Genomic DNA, 25,884 nt, shown 5'->3' on the forward strand with positions numbered 1-25,884 from the left:
GTTGTACTAAGTGTGTGCGGTTAAGAGTTATTTAATCCGCGCTGCCGTTGGACAGATTGCCAATACTCCTGGACGACATCCAGACTGATTTTACCTTGGGAACAGCCGGGTGCTGCAGTTCTTAGGTTCAACGCAACCCCCGGCGTTCTCCCTGCACTCCTTCCGTCCCCGCCCACACCATGAAGAAGGAGAGGAGTGAGGACAAGCGTGTCACAAACGATGTGACAGTTCAGGAGTTCAATCACACCAGCACCAGCATCGGCGGCACGGCAGACGGCCTCCGGAGATCACTAAAGGAGTTAGAGGACGACCTCAAGAAAGACGAGGCGGGCAAAAAGGTAAACGGCTGCTTTCCCATGTTGCATGCTGGGTCGCACCTAGAAGTACGACCGCTCCGAATCACGGCAACCTTGCAATCCCATGGACTATTACCCCATCATTTCACCATCCTCGCTGCGAGATAACGACAACGGGGACGATCGGCAAGCATCTCAAGTGACGTCGACAGGCTGACTATCATCGACCGCCTCTCGGAATTTCCCTTGAGTCATGTCCCTGTCATACCTCGACCCCGTAGCCATCAACGTTGTCTCCTGTCTAACACGCGACCTATGACCCACGGGTCGCAACCCTTAACGCCGTGGTGCTCGTGCAGCGCGATCTGCTCCCAACTCACGTGGCCCTCACCACCGCCACCCGTCGTTTGTCCCCAGCGGACAGGGTATGGCACGGCCAATGGCTGCGCTTCCGTTTCATACTTCCGGCGCTCCCGATCTCAATCCCGTTTCTAACTCCAAGCCCACCACCAGGCATCCGGGCTTCCTGGGCCCTTGGCACGTTGGGTATTGTAGCCATGCCCGGTTGCCTGTCCTAAGCCTTCTACGCCCATGCACCGACTCAAGCCATCAAATACACGCGCACTTGCAAATGCAGGAGTTCGAGACGTATTTGAAGCAGCTTGAGACGAAGCGTGCGGACCTCCAACGCAAGGTCGATGAGAATAAGGCGTGGTTAGAAGCGATTGAGCAGCAGGGCAGCAACAGCTCCGAACAGCAATACAAGCGGCTGCTGGAGCAGATTCAGACCATCTACGAGGGCGCCAAGGAGTTCCACGGCAAGGGGATTGACATGCTCATAAAGGAGGTGAGCAGGGCCGCTCAGGCTGTGTGAGGGCGGGTAAACAGGGTACATTTTGGGGGGACGATGCAAGGGGGGACAAGTGGGGATTAAAGGAGTGTGTGTTGGGATCCTAACCATGAGCGGGAAACGTCAAACAGGAAACGGGTTGCCATGTGGGCTGAGGGACAGCAGGCGTCACATGCGCTTCCCTGCAGCACAGAGTTCGCTGCTCGGCCACTGACGCAGGCGCCCCACGCCCTGATTTGACAGCCCTCCCTGAACTGCGTAGTTCCGCCCCCTTCACATTGCTGTAATCCTTCGGCTGTGGTGGCGGCATTTAGCGCCGCGGTAACGCGTCTGTATGTATGTGCGTTTGTATGTCCATTCTCAATCCGCCATGCACATGGCAGTTGTCCTTCCAGCAAAGACGGCGTGTGGTAGCTGGGCTGTTCCCATTTGCCCCTTATCTCATATCGGTTGGGCTTTGACGCTCCATCCCTCCCTTTCCCCCCCGGCTGTTTGCCCTATCGCCAGTTCGGTTACCATATCGCCTATAAGCGCTGGAATGACAGCTTCACGGCTATCCCCTTCAAGCCCAAGTGAGCCGTCCGCGGACCCCGCAGACGTCCTCAACATCTTCAAGGCGTTGGAGAAGAGCAACTTTTGCTTGCGTGCTTGTGAACAGTTAACGAACGGGATTATGCATTATGCATTTCCTGGAACGCACGCAATGAAGATTGCACGTGGACGGGGTCGAATGGATACATCTTGGGATACGGGGCCCTGATGTAGTGCGTCTATGCATTGGCGGGCCAGCGCGGTCCGCCCGGGAAGATGATTGAGCGGAGCGTGACGATAGATTCAGGATGTCGGCAGGTGTGGCGCACGCAGCCAGCCCTGTGGGAATGCACTCCTAATGGGACTGCTTTTTGACTGGGAAATCTGTGTAGCGCCGTATTTTGACTTATGGACTGGGTTGCAGGCAGGGCTGGCTTTTCGAGACAGCTGAGGTGCTAGCCCAGCTAACAACGAGCTAAGGTTTTCGGCTGGAAGCTGCCGGAAGGTCCCCCCCCTGACCCCTTGTCCTGTGTCTCCGTTCCATGAAAAATGGACCGCAAGTTCCGGGGCGCTGAGGAAGGGCCACCGCGCCCATTACCTTTCGGGTCGTGTTTGGGGGTTCCCGCCGGAAAGCTCTCTGCATCGCCGCTTGCACAGCAGGGCATGTTTCCGGTGACCCTGATGTCGGGGACTGATTTAACTGCGTCCGGTAAAGCCTTCCCAGCCCTTGCATGCGCGGGTTGAACGGCCGGCTGCTGTTTCAAGCGATGTACATGTGAAGAAGCAGCCCGCACCGCCAGCGGCGGCGAAGCTTCGGGGCCCCAGCCGAGCAGAGCTGACACCATCACCCCGTTGGATGTTACAAACAAAGTCGCAAGCGAATATGATATGAAGCGCTCTAGGCCGAGCACCAATATCAGGATTAACAGCGCCCTCGCTCCTGACGTAAAAAACAGCACCAGCACTGCACCGCACGTCATGCACATGTGAGACGCCCATCTTAGACCACCGGGGTAATCATCGTCATGTAGACACGCCGTACATATCATTGCCCCACAGGATGCGCTTGCGTCTGTGCTTGGGGGTTTGGATTGCCAAAGGTAATGATATTTTATTTCGTCCTCAGTTCCGCTCACTCTTGACAACGGTAACCAACTCAGTGACAGGCGCGGTAATACTCTCAGTACGGTGGCCTACCCTCCCGAGGTGCCTTCCATGGGAATGTCACACGTGCATGCAGTGCGCGACTCGGAATAAGCAAGGTGAGCTGGGGACTCCGGACGAGCCCACCCCGGTCCCCTCGTGCTCCCATCTGGGTCGGTTTTGCTGCCCGAGTGGATCGCACGAGTTGCGAAGCCCTCCCATATCACCATCTAGGGCCCAGTACTCCATCCCAACTCCAGACAGCGCCACTAGCCTTCTCATCCCACGTAGCAAAACTCCAACACGACACCGCATGGGACGCACAGGCTTTGCAACGAGACCACGCAGACGCGAAGCTGCACAGTCCATTTCCCCAGCAACCCTGCCCAACGGAAGCTCGCAGCTCCAAATTCACAGCGATAAAGCCGCCGGTTCCTCATCTTCCCCCCCCACCATCAACAACAACGATATGCATACGCGCACAAGCATAAGCTCATTGGCGAGCCGCACACCAAACTTGGGCTTTGACCCTTTCACCTCACAGTTGCCAACTATGTCACCATGTCACTATACAATATCAAGTACTTCACTCATGCATGTACCGGACCGGCCAGGCACACGCGCGGAGCTCGGCAGCCCGCCTGAGCATATCCCTGCACCATCCCTTTCTGTTCATAGCCTTTCTGTTTCAAGTCAAGCAGCGCCTCAGTCAAGAGTCAGAGTACGGCAACTCCATGAGGACACACCAAGTCAATAATCCCCTTGTCATAAGGGGATTGGTACCTGGAAACCGAAGCACAGCCCCGAGGGCTGCGTGGGCACAGCCCAAGGTAAGGAAAAGGGAGACGAGACGCGATGCGACAAGGCAAGACTAGGAAAGGTTAGGCGAAGGAACGCGTTGGCGAGCTTTCGCCGCGGACAAGACAAGCAAACTCAAGACGAGCGCGTACGGGAAAAGGACCACACTTCCGCATAAGGCGACCGCAAATGGAAATTAATAAAAGCCAAGCCTTTTTTTGAGGTCTCTTATATTGAGACTCACCATCGCGCTTGGCGTCGTCCATGATATACACCAATAACAGCAACGCTCAAGGAAATTATAACGTTCTATTTAGTAAAAGCCATCAAGAGCAAGCCCCGCACCCCGCATCTCACCTCGCAGCGGTACATGAGTATCGCTGCGTTGCGGCGACAACGGCGATAAAAGCCCTCGGCGATAAGAGTCCCCAAGACTATCGAACGGATAGAGCAAAGAAACCCGCATCCTCTCGCGCTACGCGTGGCGGCTGATGGCTAACTCGAAGGCTTCCACCAGCAGGGCCACAATCCATACAATTTCCTTGCCACGCCGGGCTATCCCATCCACAACCCGACGTGTATCTACCGGCCTTACTTAACTCACGCAAACCCAACTTGGGGGGAAAGACATGCAAGAAGCAAAGAACTTGGGAGGGGCGGTGAGAAAGGGAAACGGGCGAAACAACTTCCTTCTGTCAAACAAAAGCTAAAACGCACTACATTCACAGTCTGGCAGCGGCCACGAACCAATAAGAAAAACGGCAGTTTAGGGCGGCTGCGCCCCCACCGTGCATTAAGTTGTGCCGAACTTCAGATACAGTCCAATACACTCAATAAAAAGGGTCCTACGGAGCGGGGAGGTGATGACCGATAACCCGCACCGCAACCAACGCCCTCCGTTTAGGTGAACTGACAACGTAAGGAATGGGCCTGGAGGAGGGCCGCAAAGAGCATCCCCTGGAGTCGGTCACCTGACGCCGCAGCTCATATGCATATGCATGTGCATATGGCGCCATCTAACAACCTGTTTACAACTGTTACCATTCCATTCGCGTTCCTAGCACGGCAAGTAACTTATGGTGACTAACTGCTTTGACCCAGCACGAGCACCAAGGTGCCAACACTGGTGCGCCGCGCTCACAGCAGGTATGCGCTCTGGCAGCTTGCATCTGACCGCGCGAGCCGCATCCAAGCCGTTACCTCCCTCTTCCCCCCACCCACAATGTCATGGGGGAAGCCAATTATTTCTTTCCCACGCCAAACAGTAATCCCCATTTACTCTTAGATTTATGCTTCAATGCTTCTTTCTTTGAGGGGGCTTCACCGCCATTTGTCGCCTTGGCCGGCGCCTCCGCGGCAAGGGACGCCGTGCTTGGGCCCGAGCCCAGGGCCATGACCCGCGTGTGCGCCTGCGTCTGAGCTGCGTGAATTGGCAACGACTCCGCTCCTCCCTTGTGTGCAGTCTCCCCTGTTGAATGCGGCGGCAGCGCGGCTACAGCGCCCATGCCACCGCGTGGGCCCGGCAGGAACGCGGCGGCGGCGGCAGGGGCGGTGGCATGGCCGCTGGCACTTCCGGCCGCCGCTGAAGCTGTTGGACCACCATACGCCTGCTGATGTTGCTTTATCGTCATGTTGTTGAGCCGGTTTGCCAGGTCCATCAGGCTCATGCCGCCTGGAGCCGCCGCATCGCCGTTGATTCCCTCCGCCAAGAGTGACTGCCCTGGGGACGCCGACACGAATGCAGAGGCCCCTGGCAAGGCCGGAGGTGCCAACGACACAGACTCCGTATCGTTGCCCGCCGGCACGGCAGCAGCAACGTTTCTGGCACCCGGATGCTGTTGCTGCGGCGCAAGCTGCCGCTGTAGTGGAAAGGCAAAGGTCTCAGTAGTAAGCGCGACGGTGCTGTCGCGTGGCGTGCCTCCGGCCGATGGCGCCACCAGATCAAACGTTGCATCCGTGTTGACCGAAGACAGGGACTCCCGCGCAATAGTTTGCAGCGGCTTGTCCGTCTGCGCCAGGCGCAGATGGGCGGATGCGACAGCGGGACTGCCAACGCCAGCAGGGGCTCCGTTAGGGCCTGCACGTCCTATACGCTCCGGTGAGCCGTGTTCCTGTGCAGTAATCTCGGTCTGCACAGATGGCGCAGATCCGTCTGCCGCAGCAGTTGCAGCTTTGGGTCGCTGTCGTTTGGCAGTGCTGGACGGAGTAGTAGCAACCGCGGAAGCAGCAGCATTGGCACCGGTGTTTGCGCGCAGCCATTTGCTCATGTCAGCATGCAGGGTGCGAAGCTGCGAGACGAGGTTGTGGGAGGGCCCATGCCGACGTTCCACTCCGCGGCGGTAACCATCCAACTGGTCCAGCAGTTCCGCCATTCGGGCGGTGCGGGTGCCGTCGGGATCACCCTCTGCATGCCGAAGAAACGGAGAAGGGAGATTTGGGAGCAGGAAGAGGTGTCACGGAAGGTAAACCGTATCCGGAGAAACAGAAAGTCGGAGTGGAGTGCGGCATGGGGCGAGGCGGAGCAGATTTGGCTCGAGGAAATGACCGGAGAGAAAATTTTAGCCTTAATGACATGCATCACGCACATGCAGCGTGCGGGAGGCGATACACAGGTGGTAGCAGCATATGGTCAATCTCAAGGGCCGCAGTATCCGTCGCTGCCGCCAACAACGGCGCCACTCCTGCTTGCGACAGGGATTGTAGCAACGGGCGAATCTGCATTTCACCATCCCCGTGGCCGAACACTCCCAGGGGTGGTCATCCTAAGTAAATTCCGAGACCTGCCATGCTAAAGCGGGTAACGACGAGAGACGTGCGCGTGGCACCTAAAGGCGTGAAAGGAAGCGTGCCTGACTGCCGCCCTGACCCAGTACCCCGTTCCCCGGCCCAGCCCCGTTCCCCGGCACTGCGCTAATTGGGGATCGGCGCCGCGCGCATGCGCACGCCGTATCACACGCACACACAACACAACTTGTCGTACCAGCGGCAACACAAACAACTCGTCGTACCAGCAGCAATGGTGGACCGGACCCCCCGGAGCTCTGTCAACACGGGCTCAATGTTCTTTCCGTCGCGGGACTTGCCACGCGAGGGCGTGCTGCCGCCGCTACCCACGGGGGTGTCTGCAGATGCCGGGTTCCCTGCCACAGCTCGCGGCTCCGAGCTGGCGTCAGCAGCAGGCGAAGTGGCGGCTTTGCTGCTATCTGGTTGGGATGCAGGTCCAGCACTGGCGGCGCCACTGGCACCGGCGCCCGCTGCTTTTACAACAGCCTCCGGCTCCGTATCACCCGCACCGGCAGTTACAGCTGCAGCGCTGCGCCCAGCTGACTGTGCAAACGAGTCCGTCCGCGGTATCACGGTGCCGGGGCCGCCGACCGCTGCCGGGGCCCCTACTTCCGATTTCAACGCTCGTTTCTGCGACATCGAGGTTGACCGAGAATCTAGAACGCTGTTGGTATCCGACATGCCGACTTCTGCACCGCTGCCAGGATCGTTGGGCCCCGCAGCCGCCGGCCCCGACGTCACCCCTGTGCTGGGCTGCCGCCGCAGATATGCCATTGCGACGCCACGCGGTGGGGTGCCCATGCCGGCCTGGGGATCCAAGAGCCTCCGCAAAGACGCGCCGCCGCAGCTGCTGTGGCTGCTCGTTCTTGATGACACCGAGTTCGATGAGTTGGAGAGCACCAGCAGAGGCACGGCTTGTGTGACTGGCCCTCCCTGGCCCACCGCCCCGACCTCCGGCTCTACGTTCTGTGTCCGTATCGCCGCCGAGCTGGCGGCCCCGGAGCCGTGGCCGGCAGCCGAAGTGCCACAGGCTGTTGCCGCAACGGGTGGTGGAGTCCCTGCCAGCGCAGGCAGGCCATGTGCCGTGTTACCGCCGGCGACTACCTCGTGGATCACACGGCTGTTGGCGAAGCCCGAGAAAGACGCGACGTCGTCGCCTCCGCGGCGCAGGGATGGCGATTCAGGCTTTTCCACATCAGCCGTCTCCACAGTCGCGGCCGCGGAGGCAGCAAGGGCCCCGGCGGCGGCCGGGGTGTCTTTCGCCAACACAGACGACCGCTGGGGGCTAGGCGGATCGTCCTCAGCCTCGTCCGATGGCGGCGGGGCTTTGAGCTTGGCTGATGACGATGGAACGGGTGCAGTAGGCTGCGTATCCTGAGTCCGCTCGTGGTCCTCTCCAGCTGCCTGTGTTGCTGCAGGATCGGATGCTGGCACCTCATCGGCATCGTTAACCGCATCAGCCGCAACCTGCTGCTGCGGTAACAAGCCAGCGGCAGCCGGCCCTGTTGCGCCGCCACCGCCATTGCCACTGCTGCCACTAAGCAGACCCACCACCGCCGCCGCAAGCTCATCCAGGGACGCCTCATGCAGCTCCTTCAACAACGGTGGCTTGCCGCGCAGCATCCCACGGGCCACAAGGTCCTTTAAGAGTTGGTCGCCGCGGGGGGACCCGCCGACGCCGACGCTGGTAGTCCCATCCTCGACTGCCGTAGCAGCGCTAGCGGCTTTGTCAGCGCCGCCGCCGCTAACCCCAAGGGATCCCGCGGCCGCCTGCGTGGTGGAGGGTACCCCATCCGGTGAGCCGGGCTTGCCTGCTGCGCCAGTACGAGCCATGGCATTTTCCAGCTGCTGAATGAACCACATGGACTCGTTCTGCAGCGCCTGATCGAGGTCCGGATGCCGCGACAGCGGCAGTGCTGATACTGCCGCCGCTACTGCGCCCTTGCGGGTGGGGGTGGTGGAGCGCGAGCTGCCGGGTGGCGAGTGATCTCTCAACGCATGAAGTCCATGTCCGGGTGAGGTGTTGACTGGGGGCGAGGTGGACAGCGCCTGTAGCTTGGCAGGCCGGGATGAGGCGGGCGATAGCGGCGGGGAGGTCAAGACGCCGGCGTATGCGGGCTTGGACAACACCACCGTACGCCCGCGAAGGGGCGAGGCGAGGGCCGAGCTGGGTTCTGCAGAACCCAAGCGGCTGCTCTGCGCGACGTGGTGTGTGTTGCCGACATGTGGCCAGGCCCGAATGGCAGATGCGGTTCGGCGGACGGACCCAGGTGCTGCCCCACGGGGAGACGATGCACCGGCGGCAGACCCGATGGCGTGAATCCTGCGCTCTGAACGGGTGGTGGTTGCAGTACCCCAATGCTCTCCAAGCGCCTCATCCGCCGTTGCCTGCTCTGCGTACTGCTCCTCTACGCCTGCATGTTCCTCTTCTCCCCGAGCCCGGGTTCGGTGGGGTGCTTGCGATGGCCCGTAGTGTCCGGCGCCCCCAGACGAGGGACCGCCAGGACTCAGCCCAGGGGCGGGCCGCTGCTGTGCCAAAAAGGCCTGGCGCTTGAGCTGTTCAATTTCCTCGCGCAGATGTTGAATCTGTATCTGTTCGGGAGTGAGCTGCGGCGCCTGCATCTCCCTAGGTGGCAAGGACAGTTGTGGCGGTTGCAGTGTTTGCGGCTTGCCGGGTTGAGGCTGTGACGGCTCACGGCCGGCTACTTCCGACAGGTCTTGGTGCGTCGCGCCATCCCCGTTGCCGCCTCCCGGCGATCCCTCCGACAGGTGCGCTGCGACCAGCTGCGCAAGGGAAGGGCGGCGGTGGAGGCGCTCGCCGCCGCCAGAGAGGCTCCTGCTGGTGCTGTTGTCGCCATCACCAGCGGTACTGCTGGCACGGGACGTCCATCCCACAGCCGCCGCAGTCGGACGATCCTCGTGCGCGCCAGGGGAAATGAGCTGGTTGGCGCCAGGCTCCGGCACTGGAGGATGCTCCTGTGAAGCATCTCCTTGCGCTGCCTCCGCCGCGAGTGCTGGTGTTGCTGCAGATGCACCAGTCATCCCTGTCCCTGCCGGGGCCCCACCGGTCGTAGTCAGCTCGAACAGCAGCGCGGATAAGGGGCCAGATCCATTGGCGTCTGGGGCTGATGATGACGACAGCGGCGGCGGCTCTGGCTCGGATGGAATGGGAGCCGAGTGGCTAGGGCCGGGCTTGGTGCCCGTGCCCCGTGGCGACCCCGATGGCGGCGGGTGAGATTTGGAGTGGAGACCACCAAGGACCCCCGCCAGCTCCAAAGCATCTTCTTCGTCCGAACCGTCTTCCAGCTCCAAACAGACCTCGGCCTTCAGCGGGGCACTTACGACCGCTGCGGCAGCTTCGGCGCCAACACGGCCGCCTGCAGCTGCCGCCGCGTCTTCCCTGTCGAACAAGGGCGCCGCAGACCCCGCAATCGCCACGGGTGGCGCGGAGGGCAGCCGCATACGGTGCGAAGTGTGCATCCTAGGCTTAGTTGCCTGCGGCAGCGGGGAGATGCTGTTGGCTTTCTCCTCCTCCTCCTCGTCGTCATCATCATCATCATCGTTGTCATCCACCGTGTTGCGCTGCCAGCTGACGCACTTGAGGTGCCGCCTGCTGGCCGCCGCCGACCCGGCACCGGGGCTGTGAATGCTGTCGCCGATGGTGACGAAGGCCGCGGCAGAGGCGGTGGTGGCGGCGGCACCCGGGTCGGACCTCCGGATGGAGGGATCCGGGGCGGCGCCGGCCAGGACGTGCGACCCACCGTTGCCGTCGCCGGAAACAGACGGCACTGACGGAGGTGCGCTGACAGGTGTCCCAGCCTGCATTGGCGGAGCATAAATAAGGGAGTTTTATATGGAGACTTAGGGTTGAAGGTACGTGGAGGAGCTAGCCGGGGCATTGTGCGCTGCGTGCCCTGCTTAAACATGCCCCGGGCTCTTCATCTGCCGCTGCGCCATGTGGCCCCACACGCCACTCTTGAGTTGTAGACCTGCACGAGCTATTGTACCATGACATTGGCGCAGCAATTGCAACCATCATCACCAACAGCGTTGGGGGGTTAGGAACATAGTGGGGTTCACTCCTTGAAATGTCAGGGCTCGCGACATCCTTCCTCAATACCACCCCAACGCTGCCAATCGCCGTCCAGTCCACGTTTAACTCAAAAGCCATTCAAAACCCCCTGCAGAAACCCTACCCGTTAGGGCTCCTATTCGCCTACCATTGCCAGAATCCTCTATTTCTCATCTTTTCACGTCTACATCAGCCACCGTGAGAACCGTGTACCACCAAATCGTTGCCTTGGACACCACTGCTGACCGAAATTACAGTTTCCTGTCCAGGTCTGTCCCTATGCCCAACGCTCCTCTGCGGTGTTCAACGCGGGTCGCTGCCCCTTTATAAGCCAGGATGCCAGGGCCCCGATCTGCCACACCACCGTACCTGTGCAGACGCAGCCGGCTCCTCGCCCTGTGGCTGCCCCTCCTCCAACCGCGCCTCGTCCTTCGCCGCATCTTCATCCCCTGGCCCGGCTACCTCACGCATCTTCGCGACCAGCTCCTCGTGAAAGGCCGAAACAGAGGCTCTGTAACCCGTATTGACCCGCGAAGGAGCTGGCGGCGGCGGCCCTGCCACCGTCTCATCATTGCCTTTGAAGCCGCTCGACGTTGTCGCCGCCACCGCCGCTGCGGTAGCGGCGGCCTCAGCGCCGCCAAACTGCGGCGCCGCAGGCGAAACTGCCGTTGCCACGGCAATGGCCGCGGCTGCGACAACGGCCGCCGTGTCCGGGCCGAACGCCTCCATGCCGGCAGCTGCCGTTTCACTGGACGGCGGCAGCGCCTGTAGCACCGACGACGCGTCCCGTTTCGACTGCAGCACGTCGTCTACGAGGCGCAGCACTGCAGACTTCACGACCTGGGACCGAATCTGCGGGCAGTTTAGCAACAGATGAGTGCAGAGTGTATGCGCGTGGGCTGCTGGGGGGGGCATCGCGCTCATGTGTGTTGGGGGACCTTAGGGTAGTGTATGGCAGTGGGGAGTTGAAGCGGGGAGCGCAAGAGGTGGTAAGGCAAGGACACGGCACCTGGACAAAAGACCTCAAAACGCGGGCAGGACAGCACAGGGAGGTCGACTAAGCAGGAGAAGGCAAGGACGCGAGCTATGCCGCCAGCCTTGCCCTGACCAGCCCAGCCATATGCACGAGCACGCCGCTTCGGTGTCCCAGCAAGCAAAAGTGGTAATACAGCCTACCATATCGTGCGTGTAACGGTGTACGGATCCTTCTTAAGGTTCAAGAGCTAACTTAACCCGTCGGCCATCTGCCGGAGGGCCCTGTGCCCTTTGGAGGAGTGGGAGTGTGGGGGATTGGGGAGGTGTTTTTTCTCTCACCTGGCCATGGTGTGTCAGGCCCTGGACTCGGCCGTCTATGTAGCCGCTGGCGTATCCCCGGATCAGCTCCAGACTTGCCAGATCCATGCGGCTCAGCTGCTCCGTGATGGAGACCAGGTCCAGATGCGCCACTGCTGTGCGAGTGTAGGTAAGATAGGGACGGAGGGCGGGGTTAGGAGCCAGATCGTGGGGCATGCGAGGACGGTTGAGCAGAAGCAATCGCCATGCACCCGAAAGGGTAAAAAGGAGGGGTTAAGCATGTGGTATGGAAGCGGGAATACGAATCGCGGGGACTGTTATTTGGTTCTTTTTCACCGATGCGGAATTCGGGGGTTTGAGACGCAGTCCCACCACAGCGGAAGGGGAAGGAGGAGCTCTTGCATGAGAGATGGAGTGCACCGTAGACACACAGACGGCTTTCGTGTCGTCATTTGCGCTTTGCTTCTTATGAGATCGGCACCCAAAGGACTACCTGGCCGTGGCCTGTGTGCCCCTCCCCTCCCTTTCATGAAAGGAAGGGAAGGGGTTTAAGAAGAGTGCGCCATAGGCTGGCCGAAATTAGACACACTTGTCGCAGGACTAATCGCGAGGGGGCATGTGGGAGGCGTCCCGACGCACGACAACAACCGTGTGCAAGGAAAGCAATGCGCAGCTATTGAAAGCGAACAAGCAAGAGCGGGGCCCCAGGGCGACTGGATTGGTGATGTGACCGGTCCACGGACACGGCTCAGATCATTAAACCACACACTGAGTCCGCACGGCAGTGCCGGCCATCATGTACCCCTTCCGCCCCTTTTAACTAACCGTGTCCGGGACCTCACCTGACTTCGAGGCATCCGTCTGAGCCGCTGCATCCAAAGACCTAGGAGACGAAGCACTGCGCGTCTGGGCAACACCAAGCCCACTGATTCCTCCTGCTGCAGCTGTGGTAGAAGGTGCGACTCTCGCTTCTGGACCGCCCTGCCCGTGGTGATAACCCCTAGCAGCATGAGGACTCTGGCCTCTGGCATCAGCCTGGCGAAGGCTGGCCCCGCCAGAAGCCCCACCATTCGGGGAAACCACATGCGGAGCCGGTAATGCCCCCTCAAAACCCCCCACCGGGTCGTATGGATCCATACCCAAGTCTCCCCACTGAGCGTCGACGACGGACCGGCTGGTGTTTGAGTGCGGCGACGTGGCTTCATCAGGCCAGGCGTATGCGCCGGCACGCGACTCGATGGAGCGGCTCATGGGTTCGGTTTCGGAGGAGGGCGACGAAGGCGTTGAAACCAAGGCAGCGGCAGCGGCAGAAGCAGCAGCAGTATCCACGGCGGTATTCGTTGGGAGGATAGAAACGGCCGTGATGCCGCCAGGGTGTCTGACCGGGAGCATGGATGCGAGCGAGGGCTCTGAGACTGGCTCTCCCCGTGCGGGTGTGATGGGCCAGCTGGAGCGCATAACGGCGCTGCCACCACCGCTGCTCGATGCTGCCGACATGCCATATGCTGGGTTTACGTGCCACTCCAAATGTGACATTGGCAGCGCTGGCCCCGTAGCCATGACAGCACCGCCGCGACTGCCGGACAAGCTGTCGTAGTGCTCAAACTCCGTGTCCGTCTCATCCGGATGCTCGAAGTTGAGCGGATCTCCGTCCCGCGCTGCGGTGTTCTGGCCGGCGCCAGGTGGGGCTGCAGCGGCGCCGCCGCCCACACTTCGGCCAGATGCGTCTGTCACACAATGCGCAGACGGGTTAGGACGCCGGAGCGTTGTCCCCGGTGGCGGATGTGCTGCAGTTGCCGCCCGGCTGCGTGGCGCGAGCGCCAGGCCCCGTGCATCCGCACGACCATTATCACCAAAGACTGAATTGTTGCGAAACAACGCCGTAAACGGAGGCGTTGGCAGCACAACCGAACGCCGCACCGCTGCGTCCATATTCGCCGCCAGACGCTGCTGTACATGTCGCACACCATGCACATTGAACGCGGTTAGCCCGTCGTCCTCCCCTTCATCCACAGGCGCATCTATGGGCCCGCCGTCAGCAGCCCCGTCCCCGCCGCCGCACGTCTGCTGCTGATCACGTGCCGCGTACTCCCTGTAGGCCTGGGGACTGATGAATAGCTCTGGACTGGGAAGCGTGGCCGCTCCCGCATGCAGCACTTCCCCGGGGTGCCGCCATGCAGCCGTGCCCTGCCGGTGAACGCTACCACCACCGCTGCTGCTGCTGCGCCCCGGGCCCAATGACACCTCCCCACCGTCGCTAACAGCGCCCGCTCTTGCACCAGAGACGCTCCCGCGCGAGCCCACAGCCACGCGAAGCGGAGATCTTTTACCCCTCCCCTTCGGTCCGGTCGCCTGTTCAGCGTGCTGCTTCTCCCTGCCAACCGACGCTGGATCAGCCCACCTGCTGCTCATGCCGGCGGCGGCTTCACGACCCACGCCTTGCGCCGGCGCGGCCGCTGCGGGCGCGGATGCACGCAGGTTCCCAAGAGCGCCTATGGGTGTTCCTCGAGTCGCCACCGCGTCCTCCTCCCACCTTCGACGCATCCCGTACTTGCCTTCGCTTCTGCGAAGATTTGCTTGCTGAGCTGCGGACGATGCAAACGCACTGCTTGCGGGTGAAGAATGCAAGGACTGCCCCTGAAAGCGGTGCCTCGCTTGCGTTTGCTGCTGATGAATCGCCGGCGATGGCGCCTGCCGACTCTTCTGCGGCATTGCACCCCCTGGCGAAAGCGGCGGCTGCCGTTCCTGCTGAGACCAGGGCTCCCTCCGCTGCAGCTGCTCCGTCGATGTAGCCCCCAACCCACCTCCGCTCCGGAACCGCCCCGGCGACGACAACAGCGCCTCGCGTGAAAGCTGCAGCGCCCTTTCATAGGCTGCCATACCCACCGCCTTGATCAGTAGCCGCAGGCGGTTGGGTGACATGCCGCGGTGCAACATATCGAACAGCTCGTCGCGCGGCTCTAACGAGCGCGGCGGGCTGTTTTGTCTCTTTTGGTGCAGCTCCACGTAGGTCGTCCCGGATTGCTGCCGGCCGCCAGCGGATCGGGAGCAGGAGCGTGGCGAGGAGCCGCGGCGTGAGCTGAGCGTTGGGGACGGCATCGACGGCATGGAGGCACGGCCGGGGCTGGACCGCATTTGGCGGGGGTACCCCAGCAGCGAGGGGCTGGCCTCTGTGAGGGGCTGCTTCCGGTAGGCGACGTGGGTCGAATGCGTGGGCTCCGATGACTCAGCTGAAGGCGCAGGCCAAGCAGAGGCGGGGCGCTGGCGCAGATGGGCTTGAGGGCGGTGCTGGGCCGGGTATTGGGGATTAAAAGCGCTGCGGTCTGCCTCTGCCGCAGGTGCAGCGGAGCGGAGGGCGCTGGCCGAGGTTACCTGGAGTTGGTAATGGGGGGGTTGGTATGCATGCGGTTCGGTCTGCGATGTGGGTCGCAAAGGTGAATGGGGACGGGAGGAGGATGGGGAAGGCTGGGCGATTGCTCCCGGCATGAAGGCGTGCGTGGCTCCATTGCCCTGGGCTTCCCCTGCTTCGCTGGGTCCGTAAGGAGCGGCTGATGCGGTGCTGAGGAGTTGGCTGGCCGGTCGCCTGCCCGGCTGTGCAGGCAGCTGATGCAGCAGCAAGTTCTGGGAGGTGCTGTGGTGGTGGGTCGCGCTGAGCGGCCGGGCGCCAACTGTGAGGGGGTTCGGCCTGTACCCATGTGCTACCACATTTCCCGACTGAGGCAGCTGATGATGCGCGTCTTGCAGCGATACCACACCGCTTGATTTGGGGCTGGGAGCTCGAGATTTGAGGCGTCGCAATAGCTCCTCCTCCACTGCCACTGCTTCTTCGGTGCAGCAGTCTTCGGTGACCGCCCCGAACAGGTCGCCCGGCATCGGTGCCCATGGGCGCTGCTGTGGTAATTTATGTGGTTGTTGCTTCTCAGCTGGCTTCGACAGGTCAGTCATCGACGGCTCAGGAGAGGGAATGTGCCATTTGGAGTCCGGGGCCAGCGACTTCTGAACACTTTCAGCAGCACGTTCTGCGCTGAGGAACTCATTATACAGCGACTGCCATTCGCCCAGAACACCTTGCTCGCGGTGCGACGCCATTCCTGAGCAACCGCTAGCCCACGAACCGGCAAGTCAACCTGTTACAAACCTACAAACCTTTCCCAGCAGCAGACCCCCACATGTTGTGTACGAGTACACAGAAAATTTGAAGGCAGAAATGTCTATGTTTGACGGGAGCTCGCGGCCAAGTCCAGCACAGTTGTCTGCACCTACTGGGTTAAGGATATGGCACCAACCATAGCCCGAGGGCCCATGATTTCAGCATGCTAGGGGTTACTGAAGATCGGGCTGTAGGAAAAATATTTTCCGGCGATTAACGCCGTTTTCTTCGCCGTACCCCATACGTTTCAACTGTTCAACCGTGCCTAGGACTGAGATGCTTACGAAACATGTTGTAATTACCATAAGATAGCTCCTGTGGCTTCTGACGGACAGCGCGCATTTAGGTGACGCTTTCTATCCGCCGGACCCTACCTGCAAATGGCCACTCCACCCACCTTGAGCCCCGAACAAGAACTTCATCTTCAATCCGCCTTTTTACTCTCAAGTGCAGTTGATGCTCTTGATCCGGTGCATGAAATGAAGGAAAAGGTATGCTCCTTTGTCTGAGATATTGCTCCATCGCCATTATGGAGTTGAGGACTGCACCTTCCTGAAGGTCGAGTTGCATAACTTTACGGAGTATGCGATGTATGATGCTGGCCCGCTCCGTGCCCTACTAGCGCTGTCAAGCAATGCAATAAAGTTCGGAACGAACATGAAAAACCACCATATGCAGGTATGTATGTTAATGTGTGCAAACACATCGAGGCAGTCTTCTATCTTACTATTCGTGAGGGAGTCCTCTAAAACCTCACCGTCGCTGATATGAGTGATTTGCCGGAGCTTTTAGCTCAATTCAATTAGCTTTCTGGGGTTTCACCTTATGGGTGCCGTCGCGTTTGATGTTTCACGCATCCCAGCCACCTCGCACTTGTCGTCTCGGCCTCAGGAACCAAACGAATAGGCACTACCATTTTGTTGTGGTAATCTCTAGTCAACTGCAATGTCTGCCTGCAGTTTGCCTTAAGTAAAACTCCCGTCTAAGCAGCACGGCGGAATGGACCCAGGGGTCATCCTTTCGGCTGCTGTAAGCTTGACGTCCCCTAGAGGCTGTCCCGGCGGCCTGTACACGAGTTGACAGGGGACGGCTGCCGGGGCCATCCCTTAACTAGAACCCTCCGAAACGCCCATGTCCCCTGATGGACCCAACATTCCTGCCATCGTGTCCCTCTGTATTGTTTATGTATACTGCTCCACGAGTGAAACAGTATACATTAACAATACTGTAAAGGGACCATGCATGGAATACAGGTATAACCTTCCTGACAGCGTGGGCTCGTAGCCAGTCCCCACCCATCCGCACGCACACACGCAAACACACACGCACACACACGAGCACAAAATACAAATGCACAATAAAAGACACATGCACACCTCACGTCACTACTTGATCTCGCTGCCTCCATGACCAATGCCCAACAAGCGGCGGCCCCGTGTCCATCTCCCACGATCTCACGCTTCTATCCCTTCGCCACCCCTGGACCGTGCACTGCACCCTGATCGCCTCCTGCGCCTCTCCCACCCCATCTGCCCCCTGCCCCCTGCTATCTCGCAGGTAGTCCCCACCGTCTTCATCGCGTTCTCCAACAGCCTGCGGCACCAAAACCATGACGTGCCGGGACAGACGTCCATGGCCAATTTCCTTGCGGCACAGCGGGCGTGCGGCTTCCCTGGGGCAGCGGGTGGGTAGCGGCCAGATGGGTGGCTGGATGGCTGACTAGGCGGATCACGGGGGGTAGCTGGCAGGCGAGTACCCGCAGCCGCGGTAGCAGCAGCAGCAGAAGCAGCAGACTCACGCACCGTGCACCCGCTGGAACCCAACCATGCATCTGATCTGGGCTGCAGACGGCGACTGGCACGGGCAGCGGTGCCCGCGGCGTGTCAGTGTGCTGGTGCAGGAGACTGCTGCAGCTGCCGCTGCCTGTGCTGCTGCTGCTATAGCTGCATCAGCACCAGGACGATGCGAGGGCTCACACGTGCGGCTATCGGGCGCATCCCTTCCGGCTACGTGACAGCCACGTAGCCCCTTCGCCGCACGTAGCCTGCATGCGCCTTGGCCATTCATGTGCTCCCCCTAACCCACATCATAACCCTTCCCTGCAGCCAAGCCAAAAGGTCCGACCTGTCGACCTGTGGACTCTTCTGTCCCGGATGTCCCCCAACCTCCGTACTCAATCGCCCCCCTTCATACCTGCTCACCGCTACCTGTTCCTCCCTGCCCCCGTTTCTGCATCCCTGCGCGGTACCATGCATGCGATGTAGAGCTTCCCCCGCGCTTAGCTTTCTCCTCCTCCACCGCCACCTCCTCCTCCACCTCCTCGCTTGAGGTTTTGAGCACAGTGCTCCGCAGTCCTCTGCCCTCAAGTGCACTCGCTCCCGTAGTGCACATACATACACACATACAGTAGCAGTAGCAGTAGCAGCACAACAACGCACTTGCGCACACACACGCTGCGGCCGGACGCTGGGCCTGCCGTCCAGCCGCCCTATTCTTTCCCCCCCTCTTACATGTTCCCCCCCCTTTCCCTGGCGTGCCGCCTCCCGCGGGCAACCACCCCACCCATCCACCGACCCACCCACCGCCTCCTCGTTACCATGCGGACCCACACGGTGCCGCGCCGTGCTGGGTGCTTCACGAGCTCAGCCTGCCATGTCCACGGCCACGCCCTGGCAGCTCTGGAGTCCCTACCGTTAGGGATGGTTCTCAGCTTGCTGGGTCAGGTGGGTTTTAGGCCCCGTGGGGTTAAAGACGAACCACGAGCGAGTGAAGCTGGTGCCAAGGGGGGAAAGACTGCTGCGGCAGACGTAACCTACCTACCTGGTCGGGGGGGGGGCAGGGGTATAGCTGGCGGGATGCGGGACGGGAAAATAGAAAGTGGTCTGTCTCGTGCCGTGGCGCCATGCGCGATGTTGCGCTGCCTTGCCCTGGCGGGGCCCCGCAGGGTTACAAGCTGGTTGCCACCGGGTTCAAGTTTGGCGGCGTGGTGGCGCACCTGTTCGCTGTACGGGTGCTGCTGCAGCTGCATCAGGAGGTGCAGATGGCGAAACAGATGGGCATTAACCTCACCATGACACTCAAGGGAAACAAGGTGGAGAGGGGGTACTCTGGCGCTAGGCGCCGTGTGGCAGACCGGCCGGTCAGACCCCGGGCCCTGATTGCCTGGGGGTCCTTCTTTTGGACGGGGTGTGTGCGTCTTGCCGCCCCCACCGGGCCCTGGCGCGCGTCCTCATCACACCCTTTCATCTTCTCGCTCCCATCCGTTCGTTTGTCATCTTCCCCAGTTCCCACCCGCCCCTAGGCCTCACCACCCAGACCTTCCGCTCCGCAATCTCTCGCGCCCATCCCCTTCCATGTCATCATACCCACCGCACTAACCCCCCCACCTGAACCTTCTCCCATCTCAATGTAGATGTACATGGCATACAATCATCGCGGCACAGCCCCGTACTCTTTATTTTGATAGGGTCTAGTACACTAGTAAACCCTGTAAACAAAAAGGGTGTAGTAAACCCTATTAACGATAAAGAGTATGGGGCCTGTCTGTCCCTTCCCTGTCCCGTCCGCTCTCCACCTGCTGACCAACGTCTCCCGCGTTGCCGCGGTGCACGCCATGGTGCGCTAACCTGGGAAGCTCACTTGGCAACACATGGCCTGCAGGTGTCCAGTTTCGCGTTCGGCAGCCCCTTCTTCGCGACCTCCTCCCTCAGCCGCAACCTCTCCGCGCTGGATCTGCACCCCAACCAGCAGCTCAACCTACACACGATTTGGCGAGCCGGCGACGCCAGCCCCGCCTTTTTTGCCGCCGCCAGCGAGCTCTTCACCGTCGCGTCCGAGGCGCGCGACGCGGCGTACGACTTCACGGCGGCGGACGCCGCCGCTGTCGCAGGCGGCTCCGCCGCCGTTGGCGGCGGCGGCGATGCCGCCGCCGCAGCGGCCGCCTGCGACGATATTTCGTCCCCCGCGTCCATCGCCCGTACACCGCAGGTGGCGGCGGTGCAGGAGTGGTGTCGTCATGTCGCGGATGGTGTGGATGCGCTGTCGCGCTGTCGTAGCACAGGCCCAAGTCGCCTGCTGGCACGGCAGCTAGAAACACCGCTGCTGGCAAGGGTATGCGCTCCTGGGGGCCTCTTTGCGCCAGCACCTGCGGCGGCGGCGCTGGACGCCGCCGCCGGCGACGCCGCGGCCATTGTCACGGAAAAGGTCTTAACAGTGCGCATCGCCGAAGGCGACGCCGGCAGCGGCGGCGGTGCGTCAGGTCCAAAGTCACCGGCAGCGACGCGCTCCACGAGCGCGGCATCGCGGTCGGGGCTCTCCCGCCGGCGGAGTCAGGAGACTCTGGATACAGCGGCGGCGGCGACGGCGGCGGCGGGGCGGCCGCTGTCGCCGATGCGGTCGTTGACGTCGCGTTCCAAGCGGGCGGTTCCGGTGGTGGTGGAGTCACCGTCAAGGTCGGGCCCCTCGCGCACTCTGACGGTGCCGCCAAGCTTGGCGTCTCGCCAGCAACCGGGAAGGCCGCCGGCTTGGCGCGATGCGTTGCTGCGGTTGTTGCAGGTACTCTTACTGGCGGGAGGGGCCCGCGGAGGGGGCCCGTGTGCGGAGGGATATGAGGGAACAGTGATGCAGTGTACTTTGCCTCGCAGCTCGGTTGTGGAGAGGGTAGTGGGGAACGGAACGACATGGTGACTACCGTGTCATGATGATAATCCAAACTGCGGAAGGAAGGAGGCGAGATATGCGGTAGATAGTTATTGATGGGACACGCGGCATGTCCTGGTGGTGGTGGTGCTGCTGCGCTGCTGCTGCTGCTGCTGCTCTCTCATTGCGTTTACTTGCTCCTTTTCCTCCTCCTCCACCTCCTCCTCAGCGTCCCCCCCCACCTCCTCCACCTCCTCCATTCGACATCCTACACTCACACACAGACACACACACACCCTTGCCCTCCCTAAACCCAATCCTGGATGCGTCCCGTCCCGTCCCTTCCCGTCCGCCCCAAACCTCGCACAGGTCATGGGCGACGGTCTCGGTGAGCGTTACGCTCCCGTGGGGCAGTTCTGGCTGCTGGGCTCGCTGCCCTCCGACAAGGAGCGCCAGGTCTCGCGAGATGCCGGGGCCGCCAGCGTCCGCGTCCTGCAGCCCGTGGAGGGGCCTCGTGCCATGCAGAGCAGCGCCGCCTGGCTGTCTCCGGGGAATGCGGCGGCGCTGTTCCTGCGCTGGGAGTCGGAGCTGGAGGAGATCCAGAAGGACCTCATGGAGGCCTTCCCCTGGATGTCCTTCCGCCCGGCTGTGGACGTGCGGGGCGCCTCCGTGGACCGGCGGGACCTGCTGCGGCCCTCCCCGGCGCTGGACCTGGGGGCGCTGTGAGGTGGCGGGGAGGTGTGATGATCATCAGGAGGAGGAGGGTCATCCGGGTGACTGAGGCGCGGGCGGGTTGCGGAGTTGGAGGGCGGTGTGCCAATTTGAGCGAACAAGGGAGTCAGAGAGGTGGGTGGGGGAGGAAATCACGAGTGAAGCGTGGGCGGATGTGCGGTAGCGAGGACGGAGTAGATTGGGTGATGGGTAGTAGAACTGGAACGAGCAGTACAGGCGCTTTCCCTCCCTCCCTCCCTCTACCTCCACACACACACACACACACGCACGCACGCACGCATACACATACACACCAGACATGCCTAAAGGGTAACACCAAGTCTCGCGCAGGTCAATCAACTGGCGGCGCCCCTTTCAGTGTGCGAGTCCCATCGCATGTGCTGGTGTGTGTTCGCTATCTCGCGCGCTCCAGTTTGTGTTTAGCTTTCGGTGCGGATGGAGGGCCGCGCAATCCACGTATTTATGTATAGGGTGGATTGAGGTGTCATGCGCCGCCGCTTATATAATAGTTACTCGCAGCAAATAGATTTATGCAGGCCATTCAGGAATATCATATAGATAGCGTTTTGTTGTACGTGGATGGGCGGGTGCGTGTGCGATGTCAGGGCAGGAACTGCTACACTGTTGCGAATACACGTATTTGCGCTCCCGACAAGAAAGCAACATTAGTAATAATTATAACACTGCCTTTCGGCATTCATCGCCCAGCATAGTAGTGCTGTAGGATTGCATTCTGTTTATCTGTCTGTCCGTCCGTCTGTTTATCTGTCTGCCTGTCTGTCCGTCTGTTTATCTGTCTGTCTGATTAGGCTATCCGCCTGCCGGGTTATTAATGTCTTCCGGGGTGCCCGCCATTGCGCAACCCGAGGGTCCCAGGTGTAGCGCCAGGGGGCCCATTCCCCCGCCAAATATGGGCGCGGTCCCGAGAACGAACTCATCTGGAACCCCTTCCCTTCCGTAAACTGCAAACCGGGTCGGTCCGGAATACGTTTTATTTGAAGCCCCAGCTCTGCCATCACGCATCCGTGCATTCGTTTTAGGGGCGGTGGCAAGAACTACGGCTTTTGGTTCCGCCAGGGCGAGGGTGAGGGTGAAGTTGTTGCGGGCGGACGGACCCGCAACGTTAGGGAATTTCTACAATGCACGTCTGGGCGCAAAGCGTTTTAAAGGGGGATAGCGTGGTGGATAGGTCTGGACCTGTATGTGCGTGCCCTTTTGCCTGTAGCCCCATTGCGTGCATGCGTATTGTACGCATTTACATTTCCTTTTGGCCCCGCGGGCGCGGATCTGAGTCCGCACTTGCATGGTTATATTATGTTTCCTTATGTGCGCCTCCAGATTTGCGTCGCGCTTGTTTCCTGCGGCGTCTGTATGTGTCTCTGTGTGTGTATGCCTGGTGCCTTGGAGTATTCACGTGGCGCCCTGCAGGCTGGCGGTGTCGGGGGTGAGATCAGGACGCGGTGCGAATAGGCTGTGTGCCAGCGAGGGGCTCTCTAGCCTTTGAAGAGCCTTTCAACACTTTAAGGCAGGAGGGGTGGAGGGTGACCTGGCGAGATGCACGCGCGCAGGCGTCTGGCCAGGTTGCCGTAGTGCAGGGATAGCCCGATACAGTACGGTGAGTACGTGTCCGGGCAGTCGGTGTGGAGGATGAGGCCATGCCCTGCTGGCCAGTTGTGGCCTCGGCCGCCCAGCTTCATCCTGGCTTGAAACAGGGCTGAGATACGGCCTGATGGGCCCCAGCCGAAGTCGTGCTACGGGGCCGGAGGTGAGGTGTGGAGGGGCCGCCATGTCAGCAAACGTGTGTTGACTGGGGAGGCGCGGGCAGCCCGGAAAGCGAAGGGTGGAGATTCGTTAGTATAGCCAGCATAGGGTTACAGGCGGCATTTGGGTGTGCAGGCCCGGGGTCCAGGGGGTCTTGAATGGGTACTAGTAGGTTTTTAATCTCAGGGCTGCATGGTGTTACTCCTCCACAGCCGCATTGGGCATGGCATCTGTAACCATGCTTCCGCTGTTTGCGCGTCATTGATGATGTAAACGCACATGAACGAGTGCACCTCGCTGCTGAGGTGGCGGCTTTGCCTCCTTTGGGCTGTTTAGGGAAAACGTTCTTCTCGGCCTTCCATGTTCCCTTTCCGGGCTGGAAGAGCGGTAGGTAAGGGCCCACCCGCAACAACCGGTGAACCGGTCACGCACTCGTTCACTTGGATGCAACGTTCCCGCCCACACAAGGCAAGCAGCTGCACATCTGTGTAGCCCCGTCATCGTCCCGTACTCAAGCAGGGGGAGTAGAACAGAGGGACTAATCGGTCCTCTACGTGTGTGGGACCACTGCTGGAGAGGGCTGCAGCACTGATTGGGATCGCTGTGGCGCTAGCTGCGAGGTTAGCACTAATATAGTGTTATATTAGCGTAATTCTTTTTTCCGCATAACCCATGATGATGGATATCCTCAAGGGGAGAGGACAATAGCAGACTAAATGCGAAGGACGGGAGTAGGCGAGGGTACGGCTCTATCCTTGTGAGGTGTATGGAAGTACGGACGGCCCCGCAGGAGGAGGTGGATGGTTTGTTCATGTTGCGTCATGACACCAAGGAGGACAAGGTTGGGCCGGACATCCTGCGAGTCAGGCACCGACCTACAGCTTTGCGGCCCTCGTGCAATAACCTGGCATCTGTGATCTGTGTAATTGTGGCGATGTTTTCCCCCCGAGCATAGTGGAGTTCATTTTATCTTTTCCTAAGGGCATTGCTTCTCGAAGAAGTTTCCATCAAATAGACAACTACGGCGCTGGTAAGGAAAGCGCCCCCACAGGAGGTGCAGAGGGTTGCAAAGATTGGGGATTGGGGGTAGGTACTGGTCAGGCGGGATAGGGAATAGGGTGACGACGTCAGGATGGGATGTGGGGCCCAAGGCAAGGATTAGGGATTAGGCGCGCTACACTACTTTTAGGATGGGGATTGCTGTCGGGGTGAGGATGGGGCTGGGAACCCTGTCAGAGGGATGGGGATTGAAACCTTGACCAAGGATGGGATTGGGAACCCTGGCCAAGGATGGGGATGGGACCCTGGCTGATAGGATGGGGATTGCAGGCTGTCGCAGGTTTAGGATGGGCTTGCTGCTATAGGGTGAGGATTGGGGACACAGCTGGAGGATTAGGATGGGTGGTTCTGCTGTAAAATGAGGCTGCAGGTGCCCAACTGTGCAGCTGACCACCTATGCTGGGGGTGAACCATGGTGCACGCGGTCCTTCTTCATCATCCCGCGTTCCAAACCATGGACATTTTGACAGAATACCCTTGTTTGTTCTGCCATACTAACCACAGCATAGTAATTTGTTGTTGTGGCCATCCATCGAACATAACTCTCCTCCCTCCGTTAGGACGACGCGCTATGTGCATTCACAGCCAGTGTGCAAACAGATACATTAACCTCTGTGCTGCGAGTTCTCCCTCGGCCGAGATCCGCTTCAAAGAGCGTTTGTCGCTTTAGTCTGCTTCGGAATTTGACGCTAGAGGAAATAAGCCATAGAGCAAGAGAAAAATAGCTCGCGGAAATAGAAAATAACCCTGGTCATTCCCCTGATTTAAGCCTAAAGAGAAAGCCGATATTACAGCACCTGTTGTTAGGTTTTCTAGTTAGTTGTTGAGTAGTTAGCTCGACTCGTGAACGCGCGTATGGATTAGAGATGTTGTACGACATTTCGGAGCCATCTAGGCGCTGGATAATTATTTAACTCGTTATTGTTGTTTAGATTGTTATGTCATTAGCAGGCTTAAGTCGCTCGGCCATCGGTGTAACTATATTGACATCCCCAACGAGAACCGGAGTCCTTTCCTTTTCAGTTGGTATCGACTTAGGCGATCCTGCCTACACGCTTCCGTGCTGGTCATCACCGTCTTCGTCTCGTCTTCATCTTACCGCTTCCTAAGCGAATATAGCCTCTAAGCTAAGTTATGTACGGCAGCCGTAAGGCTTGCTGAGAATTTCGAATTTACTATTTCAGCTGACAGTTCCGGCATTCTGTCTACACTATTGGAGCTTATTATTGTTGCTCTCACTTATTTCAAGACCTTACCGACTACTTTCAAGCCTCATCGACGCTCTGCCACAACGAATCGACATCGCCGCGGACCGTCACTCTCCAAGGAAAGAACCAGGAGCTCCAGCACAAACAAACAATGACGGGTAAGAAGACAAGGCAACGGGAGATAATCTGGTCAATACAGGAGCCGCCGAAGCAGCCGGCGAAGGGGGATCGGGCCAAATGTTGCCAGCCACCCAAAACGACCTAAAAGCCGCCAGGGAGATTTTAAGCGGGAACATAGAACAGGCCACTCTGCACAGCTGTTGCTGGGCGCCCTGTCAGCCGCGCAGGTCAACGCCCCAAAAGCGCCAGCCAGGGATCCCCGGACAGCACCGCCTCGGGACCGCTCTCCGGAAGTAGTCATCGTAAAAGACGTCACCACCCTGCCATCTGCAAGAGCAGCTTGCAGCAATAAGGACCGAAGTACAAGCGAACGACGCCCCGAAGCTCACAGCCCCCCACGAGCAGCGTGAGCAGCTTGACGAAGGAACGCTCATGCTTATCGAGACCGT

The 25,884-nt window shown here is 60.1% G+C and overlaps 4 protein-coding genes across 4 annotated transcripts in view; 2 read left to right on the forward strand and 2 right to left on the reverse strand.

Annotated features, from left to right (window-relative positions):
- Positions 1–179: 179 nt before the first annotated feature.
- On the forward strand, positions 180–3,558 carry VOLCADRAFT_103780 (uncharacterized protein; the record flags this gene model as incomplete). The annotated part of the gene is made up of 5 exons (XM_002948111.1): positions 180–338; positions 934–1,143; positions 1,654–1,718; positions 2,918–2,939; positions 3,499–3,558. The coding sequence occupies 5 exons, from the start codon at positions 180–182 to the stop codon at positions 3,556–3,558; spliced, it is 516 nt and encodes a 171-aa protein (XP_002948157.1).
- Positions 3,559–4,859: 1,301 nt separating this feature from the next.
- Positions 4,860–15,856, reverse strand: VOLCADRAFT_88499 (uncharacterized protein; the record flags this gene model as incomplete). Its single annotated transcript, XM_002948252.1, has 5 exons — positions 4,860–6,022; positions 6,627–10,221; positions 10,844–11,326; positions 11,789–11,922; positions 12,610–15,856. The coding sequence occupies 5 exons, from the start codon at positions 15,854–15,856 to the stop codon at positions 4,860–4,862; spliced, it is 8,622 nt and encodes a 2,873-aa protein (XP_002948298.1).
- A 733-nt stretch (positions 15,857–16,589) lies between these two features.
- Positions 16,590–21,281, forward strand: VOLCADRAFT_88500 (uncharacterized protein; the record flags this gene model as incomplete). The annotated part of the gene is made up of 7 exons (XM_002948112.1): positions 16,590–16,595; positions 17,475–17,601; positions 18,023–18,034; positions 18,594–18,640; positions 18,862–19,056; positions 19,578–20,471; positions 20,925–21,281. 7 exons carry the CDS (start codon positions 16,590–16,592, stop codon positions 21,279–21,281), a joined length of 1,638 nt encoding a protein of 545 aa, XP_002948158.1.
- Positions 21,282–22,807: 1,526 nt separating this feature from the next.
- The window catches only part of VOLCADRAFT_88501 (uncharacterized protein), a gene marked incomplete at both ends in the record, with an annotated part of 4,933 nt that continues 1,856 nt past the window's right edge, over positions 22,808–25,884 (reverse strand). The window contains one exon of the mRNA XM_002948253.1: positions 22,808–23,038. Within this exon, the coding sequence (XP_002948299.1) occupies positions 22,808–23,038 (231 nt within the window). The remainder of the gene's footprint in view (positions 23,039–25,884) is intronic.

The sequence above is a fragment of the Volvox carteri genome (assembly GCF_000143455.1).
Source record: "Volvox carteri f. nagariensis unplaced genomic scaffold VOLCAscaffold_9, whole genome shotgun sequence".
Lineage (NCBI taxonomy): Eukaryota > Viridiplantae > Chlorophyta > Chlorophyceae > Chlamydomonadales > Volvocaceae > Volvox > Volvox carteri.